The sequence below is a fragment of the Ursus arctos genome, unplaced genomic scaffold (genome assembly GCF_023065955.2).
Source record: "Ursus arctos isolate Adak ecotype North America unplaced genomic scaffold, UrsArc2.0 scaffold_22, whole genome shotgun sequence".
NCBI lineage: Eukaryota > Metazoa > Chordata > Mammalia > Carnivora > Ursidae > Ursus > Ursus arctos.
The window spans coordinates 3,514,915-3,541,088 of record NW_026622897.1 but is presented as its reverse complement, the minus strand read 5'-3'; the positions used below and the strand labels follow the sequence as shown (position 1 = coordinate 3,541,088).

Sequence of the window (26,174 nt, the reverse complement as noted above, 5' to 3'; positions counted from 1 at the left end):
ATTGGAAGATACTAAAATTGAAACAAGATTTCAGAATTTTCTCATAAATTGGAAATGCGTATATTACATAACATGACTGGAGAAAGTCTTTGGGGCAGACTCCCTGCAGGATGCCCTGTGGCCGTCAGCTTCCCGGCTGTAGGTTTTGTGCAAAATGTGATTCAGACACTTAAATAGTTTTATTAGGAGAGTATTTAATTCAAAAGATGTACTATGTACACTGTCCAGTTAGCCATGCCTTTAGTTGATTGGGCCAAAATGTAAGGTCACCTCATTTTTAAAATCATCGCTCATTAAATATTTATGCTTCTCTGGCTTGACATAGGGATTTAAAATAAATATTTCATTAATTGGCCAAGCTTGTCTCATTCCACTCTGGTTCAAAGGCAGGAAAAAACTGATTAAAACGTAGGGATAAGCCCTGAAAAGGTATCAAGTGACATTACTTTGTCTCTTTCTTCAATGAATGGAGGCTCTATTTAAGCCATTTACTTGTATCATGTCTTAGAATAACTAATATTTTTTTCTTTTAAAGAAAATAAAAAAAAATAAAAGATTTCAAGAATCCTCAACTACGGCTCTTGGGCACTCGTTATATTCTATTAATTTGCGCAGGTAATTTGATTCACTGATACGTTGTTACATTTTTTTCCTTTAGAATAGAAACATAACCATTTATAACACTGTTTTTATTTGTACTCAATGGAATCAGGTCTCTAGATCTCTGCATTGCCCTAACAAGAATTCATGAATGAGAGATCTTAACTTGAGGATATGATTCATAAACGCTGATTTATTAAAAGCATTTCAGTAGAACCCAGTCTGAAAGTCCACTGCGCACCTGTCAGCACAGAACCATAACCGGGCCTCTTCAAACTAAAGTGGAATGCTTGGCAACATAGTGATAGAAGACTGAACTTCCAAACACGATAGGGTGAATAATTAAAATCCTTCTCTGGATGGGTACCACACAATTTCCCACTTCCTGTTTTGAGGATGCATCGGTTCCTGAAATAATAGGTTTCGTGGCCTTTGCCTCCGAAACAAACGAAACCCTCACCCAGAAGCACTACTGGTATTAGTGGTACGTGAGTCTGAGGATCACAGAAGGAATTTTATTACTGTATTTACTTTTGCAGTTAGTTTGAGTTTTAACCCAAGCCTGACCAGTGGGGGAGCGGGCTGCCATTTTCGGAGAAGGCATGAGCTAAGTTGGGCGGGTGGGTGGGTCGGTGCACTGTGACAACCGCTCGCGGCTACGGCTCTGTGAGCACAAGGGGAGGCCCCGGAGTGCGACGACTGACCTTGCTTCCAGAGTCCTTGGGTCCACATTCACCTTTATCGTACCACCACTTGTTTTTCAGCTTGTCTAAGACGCCTGCCTCACTGAGTTTCAAAACGGCAAGGTTTACAGGAGTTCTTCACGTGGAAAATAACATAAATAACATTATATATGTTATTTTATGTTATTCAAGTCAAACTACATTAGAATCGCATGGCAAAGTGACGGAGCAGAGGCCACAGGAGGCGCTATGTCTCGTGCGGGAGGCCCAGGTGCAGAACCAGACATACGGCTGGGGCCTGCTCCATCGCTTTAGGTAACAGGTGCATACTGCTAGGGAGAAGTCGTAAATAAAATGTATGCAATTACTGTGAACCCAAAACTATTGGCCTGGGTGGCGTTGCTGGAGCATTTACGATGTTCCCAGCACAATGGTGGGAGTCCTTTGGGATCCGCAAGCTCCTTGTGTTCCCCCCACTTTTGAAATGAACAGCAATGGCTGCAGATGGACAGACTGACATGCACAGAAGCTGGTGGGGACTGGCTTGGGCTCTCCCCTAGACTGTGATTCAGTTGTTGGAATTTACTCTATGCTATAAAAGTATGTCTACACTGGCTGCTTAACCGTGCTCATCCAGGACTAACGGAAAGAGAAAGAGGGTGCAGGCATTACTGACAAAGGGTCCAGGAAGGTCCTTAGCAGACAAATACGTGAATCATAAAAGTCTAAGCCCATGCTAACACTCCCCTTCTGAATGGCAGTATTTAACCTAAATAATATCTCTCTCGAGTCTATCACATTAATATGCTGTGCATACAAAGGGAAGTGACCATAATGTACTCCACGATGCTTCCCAGCAGATTCATGACAGGCTTGGGGAAGAGAGATTTTTTAGGAAAAAACACCCTTCCTAAATTAGGCCCACTTTTCTTTTCTACCATATTTGAGTCCTTTCGTATTTGGTATTATATAAGGAGTCTCAAGGAGGAACAGGCCAGTCATCACTCAGTCTCAGTGTTCCGAGGAATCTAAGAATGCCCCCGGTTTTCATTCCCATGTTACCGCCTCTGTGTGTATAAAAAAGAAGTCCGAGATGATGGATGGGGAGCAGTAACTCCTGACATCTCTTGTTACTGTTTCCGGGCTTGGTTGGTTTCTGTTTCTTTTTGCTTTTACAAACATTTGGAGAGACACTCATTGAATTTCTCTTGACATTTCTAAGGCTGCCACAATCATTTTGTCTGGCTCTGTCTCCCAGTGCCTCACTGCTTCTAGGAAATATTGAGTGCATTTAGAGAGACAAAGCATGCATTGATCTGATTGCCAGGGGATTAATTCCATAAACTTATCTGCACAACCGGGTAATGCAGTAGTAATGATGGTGATAATGCTAGTTAACAATGACGGAACCCTTCCTAGGTACCGGGAGCTGCCGGAAGCATTTTACGTGTTTGGGTACTATGATCACCTGCATTTTACAAATGACCCACTCACCCGCCCAACTTAGCTCAAACCAAGGCATGGAGAGATTAAATCATCTAGCCACACAGCTAGGAAGTAGCTGAATCAGGGTTTATAAATCTGACTTCATAGCTTGTGCAATTAAAAACATTCACAACGCAAGACTTAGGAAATGGAGGTTCTGGTTAATTGAGTTTTCTGATTAACTGTTAAGCCAAAACTCTTTTTAAGTTGTTGCTGTACTGTCAGGTCTGAAAAAAGTTTCTAAGATATAAATTTTTCTTTTTAACTGTTTTCTCAATACGATTTAATTAGAAGTAACATGCATTTGGCACATTCTTAGAAAATTACATCGTATTTTGGAACAAAATCTGAGCATGATTTAACACTTTCTACTAAACGCTGAGTTTGGGGGTGGGGCAGGATGAAGATTTTGGTTAACTGGGGTGTTTGGTGAATCGGGCCCCAATGTAGGTTTTACTGTCTATACACCTCAACTCCCAGTCATGAAGTGATTATTACAGAACCTCACCAGGCTGGCTGGTGAGTTGGGGACTCCCTGGGGACAGAAGCCTTACCTCATTCACCTTTGTAAAACAGTATTTACCAGCGTATCTGATGCAGAGGCGGCTCTCTGCAAGGTTGCTATATTTAAATTATTTTGAATCCAGAGCAAGCTTTTTCGTTTGATACTCTAAGAGTTTTGAGGTCCCCAGACTGCTCACCAAAGCCTTTTTAACACCTGCATAGGTGTATTCTATGAACCTACGCTGCACTTCTCGAATGGGGTACTCTGGGAGGAGGACTTCATGCTGAAAAGGGGAGGAAAAAGAAAGCAGAGTTTCCTTCCAGTTTCTTCTAGAAGGGGTGTCCTTAAGGTCCTACTTTCCCCTTCTCCCTTCACTTCCCCCCTTACCTCTTTGTTCCTTCAGCTATTCACTGCAGGAGCCTGGTTTTAGAGGCTCTGAGTAGATTGGAATTTTGAATTTAAGATATTAGCAGCCAAACTTAATGGTCAACTAGTGGAATACCAGGCACTGAGGAAGGAATTCATTATTGGGAGATCGCTGGCTTTTGTTTGCCACTTTTTTTTTCTGTTTATGAATTCATATTTTTAGTAATAATCCCTTCACTCTTGCGTTGGCTTCTATGGCTATGGTGAAGGGGAGCAGACCACTTGTGAAGTACTTTAAAGTCAGGAATGGGCTACAGTCTTCAAAGGGCTAAATTAAAAATGGGTATCATATGATCTATAATTCCTAAGGAAGACATTATTTGGTAATCACATTTATAAAATGATTTTTATATGAATATTCACATTCATGAATGTGCCTCGAATAGAGGAGAATAAGGTAGAATAAGGTATCAAACAGAAAAAAATCAATAACTTTATAGATCATTAATGATTACAGGCATTGCCAAAATTTCCAACTAGAACCAGGATTAAATAACTCACGTTATTCAATAAATAAAATTCTGTGTATGGTTTGTGTTCAGACTAAACTATATCAGATTCATCAGAGAGGAAAATGAGTTTTAGACATTGTAATGATATTTTTAAATTGGTTCATTGCCAATTAATGCACTTCTATTACTTTATTCATGAGAAGTATGAATTTCTTAGGATCATTAAAAAAAACCACATTGCACTAATAGTAACATTATTAAAGTAGTAAATTTTCAAAAAAATGGATTTGCAGCCCCCAAATCCTGCCTTTCTGCTTTATTATTATTATTATTTTTAAGATGTAGAGCCCTTTTTATTTCTTTCCTTAAATTTTTACACTTCAGCATGAAGCCTGTTGTTGAGGGCAGCCAGGGTCAGAACTTCATGCTCTGGGAAGGGCTATCAGGTGAGTGGGGATGCTCATTATTTTGTAGCCATGGGCTGTGACCGGAAACTTCCACAGTGACTCTAGTTCAACTGTCGGGTCTACTAAATCACGAGCTCCTTGAGAGGAAAGAAAATCCTCTTTTCCCCACAAATATGGCACATGGCAGAAATTAAAAAATTTGCTGCTGAATGGAAGGCTGGGGATGTCCCCGGGGTTATAATCCTGTGAACGGCAAGTGGGTCACCTGTCTCCTCAAAGGAACCCATTCATGGGGGTGTTGAGCTTTCCATGGTTTTCCACCTTCATTAGATGAATCACCGCCAGAAAAGTGAGTTTTCTCCATCAAGAGTCTGTATTTGAAAGTCAGACAACATGAGATGCTTGGGCTGGGGCCTCTAAATGAGCATATCCCCACTACACATAATTGGCATCATTTAACTTCTCTTCTGCTTCGGTCTGACACGCGGCAAAGGCAGGCAACTCTGAAAAGAAAGCCAGTCACCCGCAGAAGGCACAAACCAAAAATGACACGGTGACTGCCTCCTGGTGCTTTACTCTGTCCTAGGTTAGGTCAGGGCATTAAAACACTGCCTTTTATGACAAATTCAGAGGAGGACGCTATTAACGTTTAGATTGTAACCACCTATTCGTTTGGTGCTACATATTACATCAATACGCAACCTACCAGAAATGGTTTTTAGCACAAAAACAAAACACACTGTGATATCTTTTGGGGGGAATATTTTACTTGACTTTATAACATTTCATTATGATCTGAAGTAACGTTTTAGAATATATCACTTTGTAGTTCGTGTTCAGTGACAGTAAGTTACCGCCTACCTATGGGGACAACAGCTTGACTTTTGAGAACTACAAGGTCAGAGTCACATATATTTTTTGACGACACTCATTTATTTAGTGTCCATGTGTACCAAACCAAATCTGTGGGATACAAACAGATTAAAATCCAACTGAGCGGCCTAACCCCTTAGTGAAACAGACTGACGTGACTTTTGTTAAATAGATTTTTTCATTATGTGTACGTTTCTGCTCTGCTTATTTTTCTCTGAAAAGATGTTTTAATGGACACTAAAATAGGACTTTGTTATTCATTTTTGTGGAAAGTTTTATTTGTTAAGCAGTGTTGTACTTCTCTTATATTGGTGATAAAAATAAACACTGGCAAGCACAATTTTTCTAATGAACTAGAAAATCTTTGCTTTTCTTTGGTGCTATTACAGCATGTTTTCTTATATTTGCAATTTGCATGGAAAAATAGATTAGTGTAAATTTAAAGAATTTTCTCTGCATATAAATATGCATTTTTTAACTTACGTTTTTATGGAAACTGTCAGAACATTCCAGGTAAGTTAGGGCACCAAAAGAAAATCCAGGCAGAATATTCCTGCCTATGGATTGCTTAACTCTATAGACAGTGAAGAAGGATTCTGGGACACGAGTTGATTATTTCTGTTAGTTGTATATCTTTGTTTCCTTTAGAAACTACTTAGAAAGAAAAAAACCCACATTATTTTATGAAGCTGGAAATATGACATAGATATAGTGAGCACAGAGCTGAATGGGTCTTGTTTTGGAGCTGATCATTTTGTGATATGATCCATTTACGGAAGGCAAAAAACGTCTAGACTATCTTTATTATTTAACTTGATATTTAACGGAAGCATGAGGGTTCTGGGTGGAGACATGGCTTTCTGGAAGGTATTCTAGACAGGTTCAGGTGGAGTCAAGTCATTGCTGTTACTCAAAAACACTTCGTAGACGGTCTCGCCATGCCTGGGCGACCGAAGGAGACAGACTTCCCCTGGTGTCCGCCCTCCTTGCATCACTAATCTGCCCTTTCAGAAGCTTGGATCCCTTCCTGCTTTCTACAACGGGGTTCATAGGACTAAAAGGTCTGACCCACGATCTCTTCAAAGCCACAGAGGTGCAGGGACTGTTGTAATGAGGTCTGTTTGTGTGTCCCCAGATTGGTTAGCAGATGCAAATATTTTTGCTTTGACAGTAATTGCATACTTGGGTTTCGAAGGGACTGGACTGGCACTTCCGGTGCTGGCGGGGGATCCAAGCTGCGTCTCCCAGCAGATGCACCTATTACTATACATACTGTTTACCCGCTTTTGGTGACATTGAGGCTGACCTTGGAGTCACCTCCCCCGCTGCCACATTCTCCTTTGTCGTACCACCATTTGTTTTTCAATTTGTCCAAGAGGCCTTGTTCATTCAGTTTTAAAACTGCGAGGTTAACAGCATTTCTTGAAACGATAAAACATATTTTGTAAGAAACTGCACAGCTGTTAAGATGTTAGAAGGAATGAGGACTTAAGCTCTTTATAAGCTTCTCCCAGGCGCTAAATAAACCTCTCATTTTGCGGTCCTGCAGCCCCTTCCACCAGAGTCCAAACCAAAGGCAATGGTGACTAATTTCAAAGGGTGTGAAACATGTGGTATGTGGTGCTGTTCACTCTCAGAGTTCATTTATTGTCAAATAATGGATGCTGATATCAACCAATGACATGGATTTTTTTTTTCTTCTGCAAAATAGCAATAAACTTGCATTTACTAGTAATTGAGGAAGATTTGTGCCTGGAGATCCTTTGCCTCTAAGAAAGTCAACAGCTGAAAAGAGACCGAAATGAAAATGCATTCCCAGAAGGAAACACGGAACGGCATTCATTCATTTTTGTGAACTGATTTCCTGACAACAAAGAGTATGGCTTAATTGTGATTCCCTTTATTGTCTGTGGGAGTTGAGCTCCTTCATTTGTTTGATTTCATTGCTCTCAGGATCTAGGATTAGCACGTTTGGTTTCAGTTTCCTGCGCTAGAAGTCTCAGGATAGTCAAGAGAAAGAGAGTAGCTGCCCTCAGGGAAAAGTTCTTCTATGTGAATTTGGTGTTGATTCTTGAAGGCTTTGGATGCTGCTTAGAATCTAACCAGGATGGCGAGGCCAATGTGACCGTTGAAATTAATTAAACCCCAGGAAGCCGTTCTGCATGGATGAGGACTTTGCAGACAAACAGTCAAGATTCGATTGCCTCCATGTGTATCTCTACCGGGGAATAAGGGAGCAGATTCCAATGAATGTCTACAAGCATTAACAATGTGTCATGGGCTTTTGCCTGCCAGGTATTTGGTTTCTTAGTTGCTTTCAAGTTACAGTTATTAAATGAGCCCTTATCTCTTTCAAGAGGTATTCCCAGCATTTCATGAAGTCTCTGTTAAAGCTAGGGAGTGGCTTCTATATGGAGAATTTGGGCTGTGCTATCGCAGTTGATAAATACTGAGTCTGCTGATTTCTTAATGCCAAATGAATTATAAATAAAACAAAACAACCCCAAATTAACGAATAGCACTTGAAAACTGATTTGCAAGTGAAACAGTTGTTGACTAGTAAAAAGTGTTACATATTTCACCACCAATCAGCCTATTGAAGTGTTTATTTTCTTAAAATGTGTTTATCATATTTCACGTAAACAATGTTCATTTTCCAGTGTTGTGATAGTCTGATCCACTTGGAGAATAAACATTTCCCACAAGAAAACCATATACTTTGAGACTATTAACTCTTCTTGAGCGTTACACTGCCATTTACGAAATGCTAATTAAATAATCAGCTGTTCCCACCTTCCCAAGGGCCACATTAGTGGTCTAAAATAATGAATATACTTCCTAAAGTGAACGATATCAGGTGGTTGGTTTAATCACCAAAAGGACCAGACCAAAATGGAAGAATTAATGAATATTCAGTGAAGAGAGACCTACTTAAAAAAAAATGCTGTTGGGAGACAGTTGTTTTAATTTATTTTGTGTCCACAACAAATTAAATTTGTCTTTCAGTGATTTAAACTGAACTACTAAAATTTTTATTTTGGAGAAAATTATTTTTACAATTCACTTTATTTTAGCCTGAAACATTCATATTAGATCTGTCCTAGTGAAGTGGCATCCCAATAATTTTATGTATTGGTTTAGACCATTCCTTTGATAAAACTGAAATCATTTCATGAGAGGGTTATTTAACAGGGTTATGAGCCATATCCAAAGACAGTTCCACAGCACAGGAGAAAACAAAAAGCAAAATAAAGGAATGGATAAGGAAAAAAAGCTTCACGTTGAGAAAACTGTTTGGAATAAAGCTTTCTACAAAATTATTCTAAGACTTTATTCTAATACCATCTAACAGGCCATGTAAAAACAGTTTAGTTTCACACTGCTATCCGTATGTGTGTGTGTATACATCAATATTTGATTCATATGATACACCTGACCAGTAGGTAAGTCACTGCCCAGTTCACAATTAATCCACGTTTTCCTTCCAGAAACATGTGGTCCCTTGATAAAGTCCCCCAATACTATTATACGTACATTTACTTTTCTCTAATGATGCATGGAAGGCAACTTGTAATTAACATTCAGAAAGAGTCTTCAAGTACTGAAGATTTCTTTGCATGTTAAAACTGCCTGTTCTTTACAACTTCTGACTACAGATGTCATTTCTGTATATAATCAGGTCTAGCAGCCTCTGCAGATGGCCATTTCAACTGCGGCACAAACCACATTTGAACATCTGTCCTATTTTATGAAACACATTGCTTTTACATGTTATTAATCCCAAGAATCATCAAATGATTTTAAAAAATACACAAAGTTATTTCACTCATTTTGCTGGAATAGATTTAAAAGTTTTTTTTTTTAATCTCAGCAAGAGAAAAAGGAACCCTGAAAGAGTAACTAGAAGCAAGCTTAGGGAAGTCACAAGTAGTGGGGTAACTGAGGGACTTAGGAAGCAGACCCTCCCTATGGTACGTTTTATTGTTGCTTTGCAATCCCCTTCGTACACTTCAGACAGGGATTTCAAAATCAAGGTCAGAAACGCAGATTAATGATCAGGGATATTCTGGTCCTGATGAAACATCAGAGAAGGTGAAGTAGGTCAGCCAAGAAGATGAGGGACAGAAGAAGGTGCGCTCTCCCTTACACTGAGCATTCCTTTCGGTCTATGAAAGGCAGCTTTTACAGATAAACTCAATTGAGTGGACTGTTTTCATTTAAAAGTGGAAGGAGAGGAAGAACCAGTCAGTGACCACACTCTGGCTGGACATGCATAGACCACAATTAAAGGCCCAGGTGTGTTGACAATGACCTTTGATAGACTGAAGTAGGACTCAGGTAACTTCTTGGCTTTGCCTTTTGTACCTTTGGGGAATTCTAGGTAAGAAAAACCCTTCTCCAAGTAGCCTTTTTAATAGTAGTGAGACGGCGGGGAACCTGATGCAGGATAGAAGGAAAACGTTCCTCGAGTCAAATTTCAGGACCTCAGAAAAGCTGCCCGAGGTTTTTATTCCTGAATTTTCCTTCAACTGAGCTTGAGATTATGAAAATCCACACCTCACTGCACTAGCTTCTGGGACCTGTTTTTATTAAGAGGGCTCTTGTTGAAAGACCACATACAACAAAAGCTTTCGAACCGGAACTAACAGACCTAAACTTCTCCCGTTTATCGATACTTGGTAAATTCATCTAGTGTGGAGATTTTCTTGTTAAAGGCAACTTAATTCAGGCTAAGATATCCATCTCTTACCTTCCATCCTTTCATAAATAATTTATCATTCAATTCTATATGTTTGCGTATGCTTTTATGCTTAATTTATGCCTTAATCATTATATTCACTTCTGGGCCATATTGTAATGTAATTTTTCTGTTGGTGAGTTTTCAAATGTACATCTGACAAAATATCTCCTAATAGGAACACTTTTAAAGTTTAAGTTTAATCAAGTATTTTTATGATTTCCTGGATTTAAGAATATTATTATAAAGGACTCATACCGGCCCTAGACCTAGTCAACATCTGCACACAGGATATCTAGGGTGTATGTAGTTTTAGACAAGTAATTTACAATATCATATTTAGTCTGATTAAAGAAAATTCAATTCCATTTTACTTAATAGGATGACTATTTCATTGTTGGCGGTGATGGTGCAGTTTATTTTAACCTACGGTGTGATTTTGCGACTACTTTATTATCCTTATAGGAAAGGATCCATTAGTTATATACACATGAGGAAGTCTCATCACTTCCAGGGGAATGCTTCTCTTAATGGGAATGCTCTCTTCATACAAACTCTCTCTCTCTCTCCATATATATAATAGTTTGTTTTTAAGTAATCTCTACACCCAATGTGAGGCTCAAACTTATAACCCTGAGATCATGAGTTACGAGTTCTACTGACTGAACCAGCCAGGTGCCCCTAAACTCTATAAAATTTAAATATCATGGGGCTTCAAATGTCCAGAATATTTACCTGAATGAGGCTAGGAAAGTTTTTTCATAGTCCCCAATAAATCTTAATATGTTTTTTAAAAACTTGAAAATTGTGTGAACCCACCAGGCATTGTGTCAACAGGTAAGAAAATCCCTTTAAAATCCACAAAGGATGTTAGCAGATGATTCATGCGGGAAGATCATACAAATCATACAAAAATAATTCAACTTGGCTTGGAATTAAATCAATGTGAATTAAAACGATGCCAACTCAATTCTGTGCCACTCATGTTAGGAAGGACAAAAGTAAAGATCATGTGCAATATCGTGGAGAACTGAGTAAGATGGGTATCCTGACTGAATTAAGAACTAAAAAAGAAATAAGATGACTTTATACAACAAAAGCTTAAACGCAACTTATGTTCTTGGAAATTACTGACAATGTTGATCATTATATTAATTGACTAATATTAATATTATTGGTTAATAATAATTCTCCTCTAAGGAACCAATTCTAATAAAGTTAATCCATGATGCCGATGGGAGTAACTGGATGGCCCTCATAGCATATTTCTGTAGCAACACGGCAAGCACTTTATACGTCCACCAGAAGGGGAGAACGAAGTAGATGTGGGGGCCCAGCAGCGGTTCTCAAGCTTGATTTGCATAGAAAGCCACCATCACAAATATAGATCTCAGGTCCGACAGTGCTGGGTCAGGTCCCCCTGAGTCAGGGGCACTGTGTCTACGCTTTTATGAAGCTCCTCGGGGTCTGTATTGATGAGCACACATAGTTCGTATGGCTGAATGTCTTACGACCATTCAAAGTTTTTAACGACAAGAAAAAAGTGATTATGGTATAATAAATGAAAAAAAAAAGAAACAAATCTGTATATCCACTATGATTTTAATTTAAGAATAAAAAATATATCTAGAGAGAGAGAGACATTAATGGAAAAATACTGGGGAAAAAACACGACAAAAAGCTGTCTCTGGATGTAGGGAGTATGACTAGTTTGGATTGCATTTTGCTTTTTACGCTTCTGAACCCATCCAAAATTTTCTACAATAAGTGATACTTTAATAATCAGAAAATGCAAAAAAAAGCCTTCTCAATTATTTTATGATTTTATATTATTTTATAATCTAATGCCTAAAAGAATTGTTTTATGCAAACCAACATATACATTTTATTTTGGATCAAAAAGAAACCCCACAAAGAAATGAGGAAGAGGCAGAATTTGGGAACTGCTCTTAGGGACATCAGTAAAGCACTCATTGCTCCTGAAGATGTGGTTTGCTTTGGTCCACCTGGTTCTGCGTCTCTAGTCATGGGCTGGAGGACATGGGATGGTGTACTTGGCGTCTACAAATGTTCTGCCTTGTTTGAGGGGAACAGGTCAGGCACAGAAGTATGAGTAATGCATCAATTAGTGGGCCTCCCCTGTCAGACAGGATCTGCAGGAGGTTAAGAGAACTCTAAGTGGCCTGGAGAGAAGACTCTCTGTTTCACACGAATTTACATGGACAAGGTGAGCTCTTCCCCTTAGGCTCCATTAAATGAAATGTGATGGTGGGTAGACTTGAGTCCTGGGAAGTGGGCCATTAAAAAACAACAACAAAAAAAAACCCCCGTATATACCTCTGTTTTTAGGAAAAGAATTCTCAGGGCTGGCAACTATGTTTTTCCCCAAACAAGCAGAAGAGGCCCTAAGAAAAAAGTCCTTTTCATTTTTTTGGTAGGAATTTTTAAAAAATGCAATTAAAAAAGTCTTTCATCCCACTACCTATTTACTGTATCCCTTTTTTGCATTTAAACTAAAATTCCAGACTGGAGAACTCATTTGATTTAAACTTTGTTATGTAGCAGATAAGTACATGCAGAAAAATTTCTAGGACCACTCTACTAAGAAAATAGTAATTTCATGAAAAATGAATAATAACCCACTCTGCACAGACTATTGGTTGTCTTATTTAAATGTTGGTGGCAATTCTCACTACTGTCATGAGGGCTGCACACAGGAAAGTCTACCCCAGTAGAGCAAGAGGAGAAGGGAAGGGAGGAGCATGGGATATATGGAGTTTTACTCGTGAGGTTTAATTAATGATATCCCCCCAAATAAAGGTGTTTGGAGGAAATAAGCCATGAAACCGAGGATTTAGAACCACCCCAGAATTTTGTATAAAGTCTATGAATAACTCACTGAGAAAGAACTAGTTTATCAGTCAAGAAAATAGAATAAGTAAATAAAAATCAATGGGCTGTCAAATGATAAGGAGGTGAGGGTCTGACCTTAAGGAAAGGCGTTTGCGTCCACAGTTCCACCTTGATCAGGTGTGTAAGCCCTGGAAGGATAACCAGTTCTCAGCATTATAAATGCTCCACTAAGTTTTCAATTTAACTTGCAGCTGTGCTATTAGTTTTCTTCCCCAATTATCCCTTCCAGTAAACAAGCACCGGGCTCTTTTTGCTTCATTGGATTTGTGCACTTCTTTCCAAAGACAGGATTTGGGCTAAATTGCTCTGCATCTATATGCAAATGTTGTTAGGAAAGATACTAAGTTTTAATTTCAGTTGGCTTACACAATGACAGGTAAGATTTGCATAAAAATGGCACTACCAATCAATAATTTGATATCAAAATTAGGAAGGAAAATTGTTTTCAGTGCAAAGACAACTCAGTCCCAACATGATGTATAATGAGCCTTTGAAAACCACTTCGATAAGGAAGGATTTATTGTCTTTGCTTTGGATTTTGGATGGCATATATGCAATTAATTTAGTGTATAGAGTCCTCTGCATTTCATACTCCAAGGGCGTCAAAGACAGCTAAGTAAATTGCGTAGATACTGGGTTAGGTTCCAGAAATCGTCTCTGAAGTGTGTGTTTCTTGAAGATTTTATTTATTTATGTGAGAGAGCAAGTGAGCACACGAGCGGGGAGGGGCAGAGGGAGAGAGAGAAGCAGACTCCCCGCTGCGCAGGGTGCCCGACACAGGGCTCCATTTCAGAGTCCTGGGATCAAGACCTGAGCCAAAGCAGATGCTGAGCCGGCTGAGCCACCAGGTGCCCCTGAAGTGTGTGTTCTTTGGAATTTGCCTGACTGATTGCTATTTGAGGCCTAGGTCTGAGGAATGTGATTCTTTGAAGAAATACTGTGATTTTTGTGAGGATGTTTGCTAGCAATTTAGAGCACCAGCTAGAGCTTGAGATAAATGAAAAATTTAATTATATTTTTAGGGTTAACCTTTCTTTAAAAAATGTAATCCTTACAAATATTTCATGCAGTTTGGTTTCATGATTTTGTCAATTTTAGGTCACAGAGTAGAATTTTCTGTCCTCTTCTGGGTCAGGAACCTTTTTCAGAAGCCTGTGAAAGTTGCGGGCAGACTGGCATCTGGAGTTTTGGGGATCCACAAAACTCGGAAAGGAAATCGTGAGCAGATAAAAAATATCTCTTCCAGATTTTAGTAACACTTATTTTAAAATTAATTAATGACCACTTTCAGGTATGTCTATTCAGGGAAGGGAAGGAGAACTATTTCTATGACCCATAGTTGCTCCAGAATTTTAATAGAGAGGAGGTTTTAAGACTGTGATTTGGCGACAAGGAACTTGCAAGGTCTGAGCCTCAATTTGTGGTCATTCTGCAAACACATCATGGGCAGGGTTTTTTTTTTAAATTTTTTAAAGTAGGTTCCACACCCACCGTGGAGCCCCATACAGGGCTTGAACTTACAACCCTGAAATCAAGAGGTGAACTGAGATCAAGAGTCAGATGCTTAACTGACTGAGCCACCCAGGCGCCCTATGTGCAGGGCTTCTTAAAACACTGCATGCTACACTAATGAAAATTAAAAATAAAAACTGCTCCAAGATACTTTTGGTTATCCTTACATAATATTGAGAAAATACCAATTATTCATATTAAATCACGTAAATTTTATTTGACTTGTGGTGGCCTTGGGGTGCTGTTTGAGATGATATGGGCTCAGGTCCGCACCCCAAGCCACCCTGTTTTCACAATCAGTTTCTGCAATGGATCATACAACGGGGGTCTTTGTCTCAAGACAGGACTGTCGCTACCTATAGACTGTGAAGTGCTTCCCGTTCGCTCTGAGTCTCACTTGTTAAGTGGTGTTTCTATGCTGAAGCACGAGTTCAGGGACAGGAGAGCTGTGGGGGTCAGCACTCACTGCGTGTGAGCTGTCGAGCAGCACTGGGTTTTTCTTTTTCTTTTTTTTTTTTTAAAGATTTTATTTATTTATTTGACAGAGATAGACAGCCAGCGAGAGAGGGAACACAGCAGGGGGAGTGGGAGAAGAAGAAGCAGGCTCATAGCGGAGGAGCCTGATGTGGGGCTCGATCCCATAACACCGGGATCACGCCCTGAGCCGAAGGCAGACGCTTAACTGCTGTGCCACCCAGGCGCCCCAGCACTGGGTTTTTCATGGAGATTTGCTGGGTGGCCCCTGCTCTGTCCCTGACTTTGAATTCCTTCTTCTCTTAGACCCCGCTCCTTATTCTCTTTATAGGATTTCCAGAATGTTCAACAACCGAGTTTCCTTTCTCCTTCCTTTGCTCATTGTTAAAAACTTCATCAATTGCTTTAAAGAACTAGAATCCTACCGTTTTTGAATCAAAATGGGGGTCAGAGGTTGTCTCAAACCTTCTCATCTGACGGTTGTGGTCACTAGGGTCTAAGGAAAGTTAGGTGCCTTGCTCACCAAGACCCAGCTGGGAAGGAGGTCTTCTGCCTCCTGGTCCAGTGCTCTTTCCCACAGTACTAGGACCACTTTGCTTTCTGTGGGTCCCCTTCCCGGTGTAGCTAAACCAGGTACTCCTCCCTACCATGGCCCTCCAAGGGAGATCCCCCCGGCTCATCAGGCTTGCTGGGGGTGATGCCTTATTAAGCTCTGACTGATATATTCCCTGCAACTTCTGTCCCCTCTGGCTAAATACTTCTGGAGCTGAGATAAGACTTCAGAAGCATGTGGTCTTATCAGCTGAAACTGATCCTTCCTAAACATCCAAGAAAGAAGAACAGTAGATAATGTTCCTTAAAAAGCTGTACCAATAAACTTTATCCTGACTTGATTTGATTAGATGGTGACACTTGTTCTTTCCTAAGGTTGGAATAAAATGGTTCTATTTTTATATACACTGGGCTCCTAATGACTTAAGTTCGGATCTTTTAGGACAGGTAATGAGGAATCCCAAACGTGTTATCATAAAGAAGCGTCAGTATAATGGATCAGAAAATGTTTCACAGAAGAAGCAGAAAAGTAAACACAAATAATAACAAAGCCCAATCACAGACACTCAATCTCATCTTCCAATTTTCATTTCAACTCCTTTCCTACAGCCGAGTAGCCATTAAGAACTTTTTTTTCTGAAAAGATGTCTCTCGAATTTCTATGTTCATTTCTATTACACAGGTAACAGCTGAGTCAAAGCCTTTATCACCTGAGACAAGATCACTGACTCTCAATCTGTTCTCAGCTACCCAGAGTCAGAATGGCCATGCTTCTCTGCTTGTTTACACCGCTTTGCGGAAAACCTTCGGGGATTCATGACTGCCTCCAAGATACGACTCTATTCTAATTTTCCCGACATTCAAAGCTTCCTAACAATTCAGCTTATGTACACCTTTAAAGTATAATTTAATTACATTTGATTAAGCCAGGCTCTGTCCCAAGTTCTTCACATTCTCTTTGAGTCCTTCTTGAATCCACATGGCTGGTCAATGGCAAAGGCAGAATTGGAACCCGGGTCTTTCTACCACAGAAGCCCAGTCTCTTAACCACCCTAATTCCCCAAACAGACCTTCTCTGCCTTCTCCAGGCTAGATTCCCAAGAGTCCCAAAGATATTTTATTCACAATCCATTCCAGTCTCACGACAGAACTTTCACCAGAAATTTCTTTTTTTTCCCCCTTAGCTTTTCTTAAGTTCTTACTATTTTCCAATAATCACTCATGGACTTATTCATTCAACTAATATTTATCAACCAGTACATCTGAACCTTTTTTATGAGGTCTCTCCCAGATATTCTAGACTCTAGTAATTTCCTTCTTCTTTAAATTATCCATTGTCTGGAGCACTCCCATTTACTTGGAGTCATACATCACTTCACAGTGTCGCTATCTCTGTACGGTCTTTGCCCGTGGAGCACAGCGACTATGTTTTACGGTATCTTACACCATCCTCAGACCCCAGGAGCCATGCAGTAACTATGTGCAGACCTGGTATCTCCGCATTAACTGAAGGGGCTACTTTTCAAGCAGCTGATTAAAATGAAAGAATCCAGAGCTGGGCCATCAAAGGGAGTCCTTCGACCGTGCCACCTAGTGGATTTTGGGAAGACCTGCTATGGAGAGGGTTTTAAAGCAAAACAAAATAAAGCAAAGGGGTCCCAAACTGTCTATTAAATATCAGCAAGAGGGACATAAACAATTACTGACACTAGTTATTTTTATGAATAATGGCAAACAATTTTGTCCATCGTATAAACAAAATATCTAAGATGGTATTTCAGTGAGATTATAGATGGTCAAAATAAAGGGGTTACCAGCTCAGTTTGCCTAGCCGGGCAAGGAAAAAATACCAATTGATAAAATCAGATACAAGCTTGTTGAGTTTCAGGAGAAATCAGATACTTAAAACTAAATCCCAGATAATGTTATTTCTTACCATTTTGTTCTAACCTATTTAAGTGCAGCAAATAAAGCATGTCCCTTTTATAAAATTCTTCTGTTCCTAAATTTACTACTGAGAATAGTATAATTCAGTACATTAGAGAAATTAAGAATTACATTTGTCATCAACAGATATTAAAGGCTAAGTCTATGTCTGGTTTAACCTGATTAAGATTTATTGTATTGTGTATTTAAATATGCACTTAATTCACTGAATGTGTCTAGTAAATCTTTATCTACAAATACTTTAAATTTCTCACCAAATTCTTAAAAAGTTAAAGTTTCAATTTTTCTTTCATTCGGGGTGCCAGATTCTTTTGCAGAAGACTAGTAATTGGATAGAACTTAAAAGGTCTTTTACTTGCTAGTTTCATCTACCCTAACTTTTGGCTTGGGTTTCGGTGAGGTGGGAGAAGAGCATAAACAGAGAAAGAAACAGAGTGATAGAAACAGGTCTCCTAGAAGAAGGGATTCTAAGCTAATGGGAACCTGAAGGGAAGAAGCTGTGTGAACCTCTCCTAACTAGGAGCGCGGGGGGCTCTTCTGTTATTCTCTGAAAAGAACCAAACCCTACGAATTCTAAGTCCGTGTGTCTTTACAGCTTCTCAGTTCATGCCCTTTAAAGGGAAACACAAAGCTGCTTATCTTTGAGGGCAGCAGGGCTCACAACTGCATTTCAAAACGGAGATATGGTCTCTCATTTATTAAACAATTTCAATGGGAAAAAAACCCCAAAAGTGTAAATTCTGGAGACGGTTTCACCCCCCTTTGCTTCGAGTGGTGTTAACACTAGAACACAGCACAACACAACACTAGAACCCTTCAGTTCCTCGCTCCTGGTCAGGAGCACGTGGGTACTTCTTAAGCTACCAGCCTGAGCACTTCCACTCAATATGTTTCATATGCCTAATAAACTGAACGCAATTAATAGCAGATCGGTATTTTTCACTTTACAGAGTAACGAGACAAAGCCAAAAAACGAAAACGGTGTTTCATCTCACGTTCAGGTTACCTAACAGAACCAAGTCACTGCAGAACGACCACCAATTCTTCCCCTGAATGAGGTCACCATGAACTGTTTCGTAAAATCCAGGTCACACACAGATCTGTTTGATAGACCTCATGTCGGCGTGGACACCGAATTCTCTCCCAGACATGGTTCGCGGAACGACACTCTGAGGCTTCCCCTTCTGCGTGTGGCTGCCCAGGCGGTCATACACCTTGCATCTTAAAGTGCAGGACTGAACTATGTGCCTTCCACCAAGCAGGTCAGGGAGTGAGAACGGAAAAATCAGGTTCTGATTTCTGACCACAAAACACACGACCTGCTGGCAGCCCGGCGCTTGGGTTTGTGCTTGGCGGCCACTGCGGTAGCATCATCTACAAAAGTAGCGTCTGTTGGTACTAAAATCAGGTCCCCATCTCACACGCGTTCTCTCACCGACATTCCTGCTCCTAAGACAACAGTCTCCAACAAAAATATCCATCTGACGTGATTTTCCTTCATTAAAAAACCCTGACGATCCAACCTGAAGGCGATGCTAACACGCTTGTGACAGAACGCCCAGAACTGTTTCTGAAAGACGATGATGATGATTGGCAACAAACGGCCTGAATTCTCCTTCTTTCTGCACATTTCCCCTGCTTCCTAGGATTCCCTTCTTCTGGAGCCTCAAGCCTCCCTAATATCGACCCGAGTCCCACAAAACCTGGCCTCCTCGGACGACAGAGGATTGCTGCAGAAGGTCCCCACGCTGTCCCCTCATGCACCCCGACCCCGCCGGGTTCCACCTTTCTCCTAATGTCTCAAAATCTGGATGCTTTTAGGTTCTCTCACTTGTTTCTCGCCTGGGATTTCTCCCCCCGTAAGGACCAATGTGACACAGAACACCAAAAGCAGGGGAATACTGATGACTTGCAGGGTCAACAACACAGAAGGTGAGGGGTTAATTAACAACGGAAACCACTTGGGAGCGATGCCCGGGAAGGCTAAGCATGGAGAAATACCACTCCGGACAGTGTTAGCTCCCCTTCCTCATTCTCCCTTCTGGTTTTCATATGGAGCCTTAAACATATCATCACGTCTGTACAGCTGCACACCCAGAGTCTAGCCTGTGCATGTTCCAAATCACATATCATTTACATTGTATCAGCTGCTTCTTTTAATAAATTCTTTTTTAAATAAAAAAATTTCTTAATAATATAATTTCTATAGAAACACTCTGGATTTTAATATTAGTGTCTTTGTAACCCCATTACCCATTATGGTTTGATTATCAGTTACCATCCATATTCCACAGACAGAAATTAACAGCTGATGGCAATTTCTTAAGGCCTATGCAAGAGACTGACCCTCAGGGGAAGACTGGCACTGAGATTTAATGACGATGGAAAAACATAAACGCATTAGCATGTAACTGGTATGACTTGTGTGACGGTTTTTATTTTCCCTGCTATAACATTTGTAAGGGGATGTTCAAGTAACTATTAACGCACAGGTGGCAAGCTGATTTCCTAAGGCGCGGGTTAAAAAATATAAATGTACAAAGAAAAAGGGATTGAAAAATAGGTGGGGGAGGGGTTTCCTTCAAATGGATGGAACCCATTCTTTTGAAAGAAAACTCCCCTCTTACCTTGGTCCTGGAGCTGGTTAGTTCTCCTCTGTCCTCCTCCTAGGGGAGAAATACCCAAAGTTAAACAATAATAGAACATGGTCTTGTATTAAAGTCAAGTTCAGTTCTGGCCAACCCTTTCCTCAGGTCTCACAAGACACTACCAACTGTCTGATATACCGGGGAGTTCGTTGAAATGAGCTTAAAACTCATTTTAAGGATTAGGCCAAAGGGAATGAATATTTGCTGTGTAAGAGGGACAAAACTCTCTACTCTCATCTGTAAGATGTAGAGCAGAGGAATGCCTGCAGGCGCACTGCGTGGGTAATTCTCATCAGCTGTCCTGAATCACGGACAGTGTATCGTGGGGCGCACCTGGAGCTCCTTAAAAAGACAGGCATGCTGTGGTATTCTCAACCCATTTCCCTGATGTTCCTGGTGTTTTTGAGGGCAAACTAATAGTGCTACAAGCCAACACCATGTTGGGGCAGTACTAAATTTGGTATTAACAAGAATTATTGCAAAAATGAAAAAAAAAACCCTAAGGGGTCATAAAAGGGGAGGGTTAGGAAAGTTGGGGAGATGGGATATTATCAGAAACAACGTACTTGCTTTATTTTTTCGAAACGGAATCACAGGTAGGACAGAGATGTTTTCTTTCTTAATGTACCTGTAGCTAGTGAGGCTTCTGGTATCCCTGGGGAGAAAGGAGGCAGCGCACGAAAGGGGCATGGATTTGGGGAGGAGAGAATGATGGGCTCCTTTTCTACCTGAGCTTCAGCGGACGTAGCCGTCCAGGTGAAGACAATAACACCAGCACCAGGGGTTTTTGGGGGCAAACATATTCATATACATGCACTTGGTATGTAGGAGTTGTGAAATTTGTTTCCTTTTCATTACATGGCGTCTGGAACAATCTTTTCCTATTTGAACGACTTTGTCTTTTCTGAGACTACTGTCTAGTTAACCAAGCTTAGAGTCCATTCCTAATCACCCTTTGGCATAATTTTAGTTACTGGCTCCCATAAAAAAGATCAAATACCAGACAACTGATTGAGTTTCATGAGACATGAAGGAAAGTGGAGACCGAGAATGAGCCTGAACCCATACAAGATCATGTGCTATTGTTATTTAACTTTGGGTAATTTATTAAAATTCTTTATCAAGTAAAACGACATCGGGTGAGAAAATGGATGTACTTTGGAACCTTGGGTTGTCACAATATATTCCAGAGACGTCGAAATGAAGGATGGGGTAATTGTTACTCTAATGGCCGTTATGAAAATGTGCAGGGAAAAAACACTGTATGGAAGGATCTGTGCTGTACGTCTGTCACCATCACCCTCTGAGCTTTGATCCCCTTGAAGTTACATGATGTAGACATGGCAGAGTAAAACTGCTCCAACTACAAATATACGTTTTTGTTCTCGTGTTCTTCCTCGGGAACCTTAACTTCATTCATTACCTTTAAAGACTATTCCAAAAATGGTCATTTTGACAAACCAGTCTGTTATCCATTAAACCCTATAAATTCTAAAGAATATATACAGAAATAGGGAATTTCCTTTTTTCCTAATACATAATTTTAATTTCTTATTCTGTAATAATACATTTGGAAATTGTGAAGCTGTGTTATAAACAGAAAAAAAGTACATTAGTTTTTTTTTTTTTTTATAAAACACCTACTTCATCCATGAAAGTCGCCTAAATGACAGAGTTCTAAAGAATGTATCTTTATATTCCAAAATGATGTGAAAGTTTATGAATAACAACTGTGGGGACACTGCGTGGACTGGGTACTATGCCAGGGGCTGTGCAGTCTTCATGCTTCAGAGCATAAATGGATTGCTATCTGTGATGAGGGCGAAAATGAAAAATAAATGAAGTAGCAACTCATGTTGCTGCTGTTATTAGGGGCCCTTAAAAATCACCCTCTCAAGTATTTTATATTGAAACACGATGGGATACTGTATTACATGGACCAATTTTTATCATATCTAGTTAGGGAAGCATACGTGGTGTTCTAAAAAAAAATACAAAGCAAGCCCTTCTATATGCACATGCCTCACTTTTGCTGTTTTATTCCCCCTTTTACAATCCAGATTTTGTCAGATTTGTACCTTGCCAAAAGTCTGACGTCAGTCTATAATTTTAAATGTCTGTATAGGGAGGCCTACAAGACCTGCGTCTAGCTCTAGCTCTGTGGTTCTTAAAAAGAAGTGCTTTCCTTAAATATCTTTCTATTTCACAGTGTAGACAGAAAGTGATAAAAAGCAGGTATTTACTGAGGAAGTGACTTATTTAATTCCAAAACCTGATGAGCTTGTACTGAGGTTCCGGGAATGAATTTCTCCCCCGTCTTACTAAGCGTCTGCAACTTCAGACAGCACTGCAGGAGAATTCTGTGCTTGTTTTGCTAAAGATCGTTCATGACACGACACAGATGTGTGTCCCACCCTCAAAGTGGGAGGCTCTTCTGTTTCTCCTTGAGCAACTCTGATGTTGGGAATCTGAGCCAATTTCCCTCCATTTTTTGGACCAGTTTTAATTGTTGTACAATCTTTATTTTGACCTGAAGGCTATTTCTGTGTGATTTCTTCAACTTAGCCAGAGCTTATTTAGGTTTTTTAAATCGTTTCTTGAGCTCTACAGGGGTATTCTCAATACGCTTTGAAATTATGGATGTTCAAATGCAACATGGAAGAATCACAGAAAACGTTTAGTGAGTTTGAAAGTAAATTGTATCTGTGTTAAAAAGTTCTCTTTTGTTCTTTCCCCACAAGAGCACTGGAGAGAGTCAGAAGATCTCCATTCCAATCACAGCCGTGGTATTGTGGGCAAGTCACTTAACGTCTCCAACTGATAGACTCGTCCTCTTCACAGAATGGCATCTTAAGAGGGTAAAAAGGAGCAAGTAAAAACCGTGTAGGAGTGGCTTGAAAGCTCACAGGCTGCACTGTCACTATTATTGTCTCCCTTAAGAAATACACTGCTCAGTGATTTTTAGAGTTCTAACACTAAGCCAAACTTAAACATCATCTCTTAAAAGTGAAAAAATTAAAAAGAACATTAGATGATATATTAACTGATTCTTTGCCTTATACGATATCATTGCTATATCATTTAATAGAGCACAACTTCTTTTTTTGTTAGCCTTTGCTCTTTGCTTTTTACGCTAGGAGACAATCTGAGGTCAGCTTTTCTTGGATCCTGTTGACTTCATTTACCTCCATCTGGCCTCAAACAGAAACCAAAGGTTAGGGTACTGACTTAGGGCTCTGGATACTTGGTTTCATGCTAACTTTTCTATTTCTCAGGGCTTTTTAAAAACATTTCCTTTCCATGCTAAAGGCACTAGCAACATAGAGCAGTTGTACTCACTGATAAATGCTTTTGTGATTGTGTGTGTGTGTGTGTGTGTGTGTGTGGTTTTAGTTGCAAATACCTGAAAAGACAGAAGAATAGGGGCTGGGTATCTGAGGAGAGCTTCTCTTAGTTACTAATGGGATTCTGGCCTGTTTCCCTTTTAAAAAGGATGTTCTGAAACTGCGTTATCTGTCAGCCCCAAATAGGAAGCGACTATTCTCTTTAAGAGTAGAGGCCTTGTGGGTAGGTCTTCACAGCGTTTGTGCCATCTTCTGAGCAGTGGAGATGGGTCCACACGTTCCTCTTTTCTTTGAAAGTAGAGAGATGTTTGTGTCACATTGGGTTAATTGACTCCACTTTAATTCTTGTTTTGGCTAACTCCCAAAGATTGAATGCTTGCAGAAAACAGGTTGAATAACATTGCTGTAAAAAAATTATGTGTGTCACTGTCTTTATTGAGTATCCCAGAAAAAAAAGTAAGCTAAATAAAGTCTACTTTATTTCAGCTTGATGTGATAGGACTTCACATGGTCAGTGGTATTTAAAATGATAGATTTCTCCCACATCTTGGAATTATAAACTCTGAAAGGCAGAATTGATGCTAGGGTTGTTTTTATGCCTTTAATTTTTCTTCATTGTTGAGTCGTGTGATTACTACTAAGAGAGTGTACTGAAATGGTCTCATTAAGTTTCTAAAAGTGTGTATCATAAATGGATGAGCCCAAGCAATGGCTTTTCAGGTTTTCAGAGAGTATGGAATCTGTCCACTTTCAATCGTGAAATAGACTTTTCTGGTATTAAGGTGGATGAACAAAGTATTTCTAACTTTCATTAGTATGATTATTAGTTACAAGACAGTCTTATAATTAATACAAGGCTGTTTCCAAGAAGGCTTGGGGCCAGGGCTGGGAGTCTGCAGTGTAACATGGGGATTTTCTATGTAGGTGTTGCCAGGATGTATAAGATATGGTGTTTGAGGCAAAGTTATCTCAAATGTATGTTACTTCATTCTGAAAACAAGAGTTATAGGACTGAATTGGGGGGGGATCATTAAAATAAATGAACTACAGTTTCCTATTCCTAACTAAATTAAAACAATATAATTCTAAACCAGGGTCTTTACTATTTTCCAGCTCATTCCAAATAACTGCCAAGCTACTTTATCTTCCCTTTCTTAAGTATGAATCATAAACCAGGCCCAATCTTGGCTGATATTATCTTTAGAGACAAAAGGAAGATAATAATGCCTCAAGTTGTGGCTGGGTGGTTTCCCATATGCTATGCTGAACTGTTTTCATTTTTATGGAAAACTATTATTCACCTATGATGCACTAAGTAGATGTTTATCACTAGTATAAAACTGCATTAAAACAGTATTGTATAGAATTCTACATGTAGGAGAATATTACATCTCCACAATCACGTGAGCTATATTTTATTATAGGTATTCTGGAGTTTCATGGTAAATCTGATCACCATGCCCCCTCCAAGTCCTGTGTGTGTGCATGTGCACGTCTAAAATATTCTTACACGTCTGATCATTCCAAGCATAGAGAGCCCCTCTTCTCTCTCTTGTGCAATCCCTCCCCACCCTACGTCCATGATCTCAGGAAAGAGGGACTCGGGACAGTAAGGAGTAGGAATCTGCTAAGGCATGACGATAATGCTTCTCGTCTTGTTCCTACCGCACTGTTGAGAGAAGTACGAGCTGTGATCTGAGAACTTTAATGACCCCTTCCTCTGCAGCAGCCTGGGCGGACCGTCCTTGTATTCTCCCCTTTAGGAAGGTAAGTCTGGAGAACAGAATCCTACACAAGCAATGCACGAAAAGCAAAAACAATACCAACCCCCCCATCACCTGACCTTGCTGCTGTTCTGAGGATAAATTAACAGCCGCTCCTAGTTTGTAAACGACAAGGCAATCACGTCTGTAAAACTCATGGTCCCGAGGTCTTCTAGGGAAGAACACTCATTGGACACAGTTTCTTTTATAACTGGGTACAGAAAGGTCCCCAGAAGAGCTTTGTAGCTGTGAGCAGAAGCTGCCTTACGCCGCAGAGACGTCACACACACGCAATTTCTCTGCCGTCGGGTGTTCGTCCTACGGCTGAGACTCTAACCATCGGCAGCCAACCATGCACGGGCCACACCAACATGTCTGAGTCACTGTAAAAGCAGGAACTCTGCTGCTGTCACTGTTTTCCCAGCTCTAGAATTCCTGGTGCCACACATTTCCCTTCCGTCCCTTCCCCTTCCCCCCAGTGCTTTTGGATTCTTTGCTTTGACTACCTGGACTTGATTTCCTTATTAAGGTGTCTTACTTGGGCCTCTTTCTAGATTTTGGCATTGCCAGTGCCCTGGGGGGGGGGGTCTTTTCTCCAGACCTGGTGTTTTTGGCTTGAGCTCTGGAGAACCCACACATGGGCTTCCACCCAGCACTGCAGAACAGGGGGTCCAAACACCCTCATGCACTTGTTTTGTTGTTCCTTTTAACCTGAGCACTAGTGCTGCAATTGCTTCTGGAAACCACTCCGCAGAGGGAGATGATCTATAAAGACCAGTGACGTAGGTGGGACCTGTCTGGCTACTGGGCAGACGCCAAGACGACAACACTTCCACACATTACTAACGTAAG

At 40.2% G+C, this 26,174-nt stretch overlaps 1 protein-coding gene across 2 annotated transcripts in view; it reads right to left on the bottom strand.

Annotated features, from left to right (window-relative positions):
• The window catches only part of GRIA4 (glutamate ionotropic receptor AMPA type subunit 4), a 359,257-nt gene that overhangs the window by 5,478 nt on the left and 327,605 nt on the right, over window positions 1-26,174 (bottom strand). Inside the window, exon 14 of one of the 2 annotated variants that reach the window (XM_057316828.1) lies at window positions 6,738-6,852. In XM_057316828.1, the coding sequence (XP_057172811.1) occupies window positions 6,738-6,852 (115 nt within the window). Of the gene's footprint in view, window positions 1-1,304; window positions 1,420-6,737; window positions 6,853-26,174 lie in introns of both variants that reach the window. The other variant, XM_057316827.1, reaches the window with a different exon arrangement.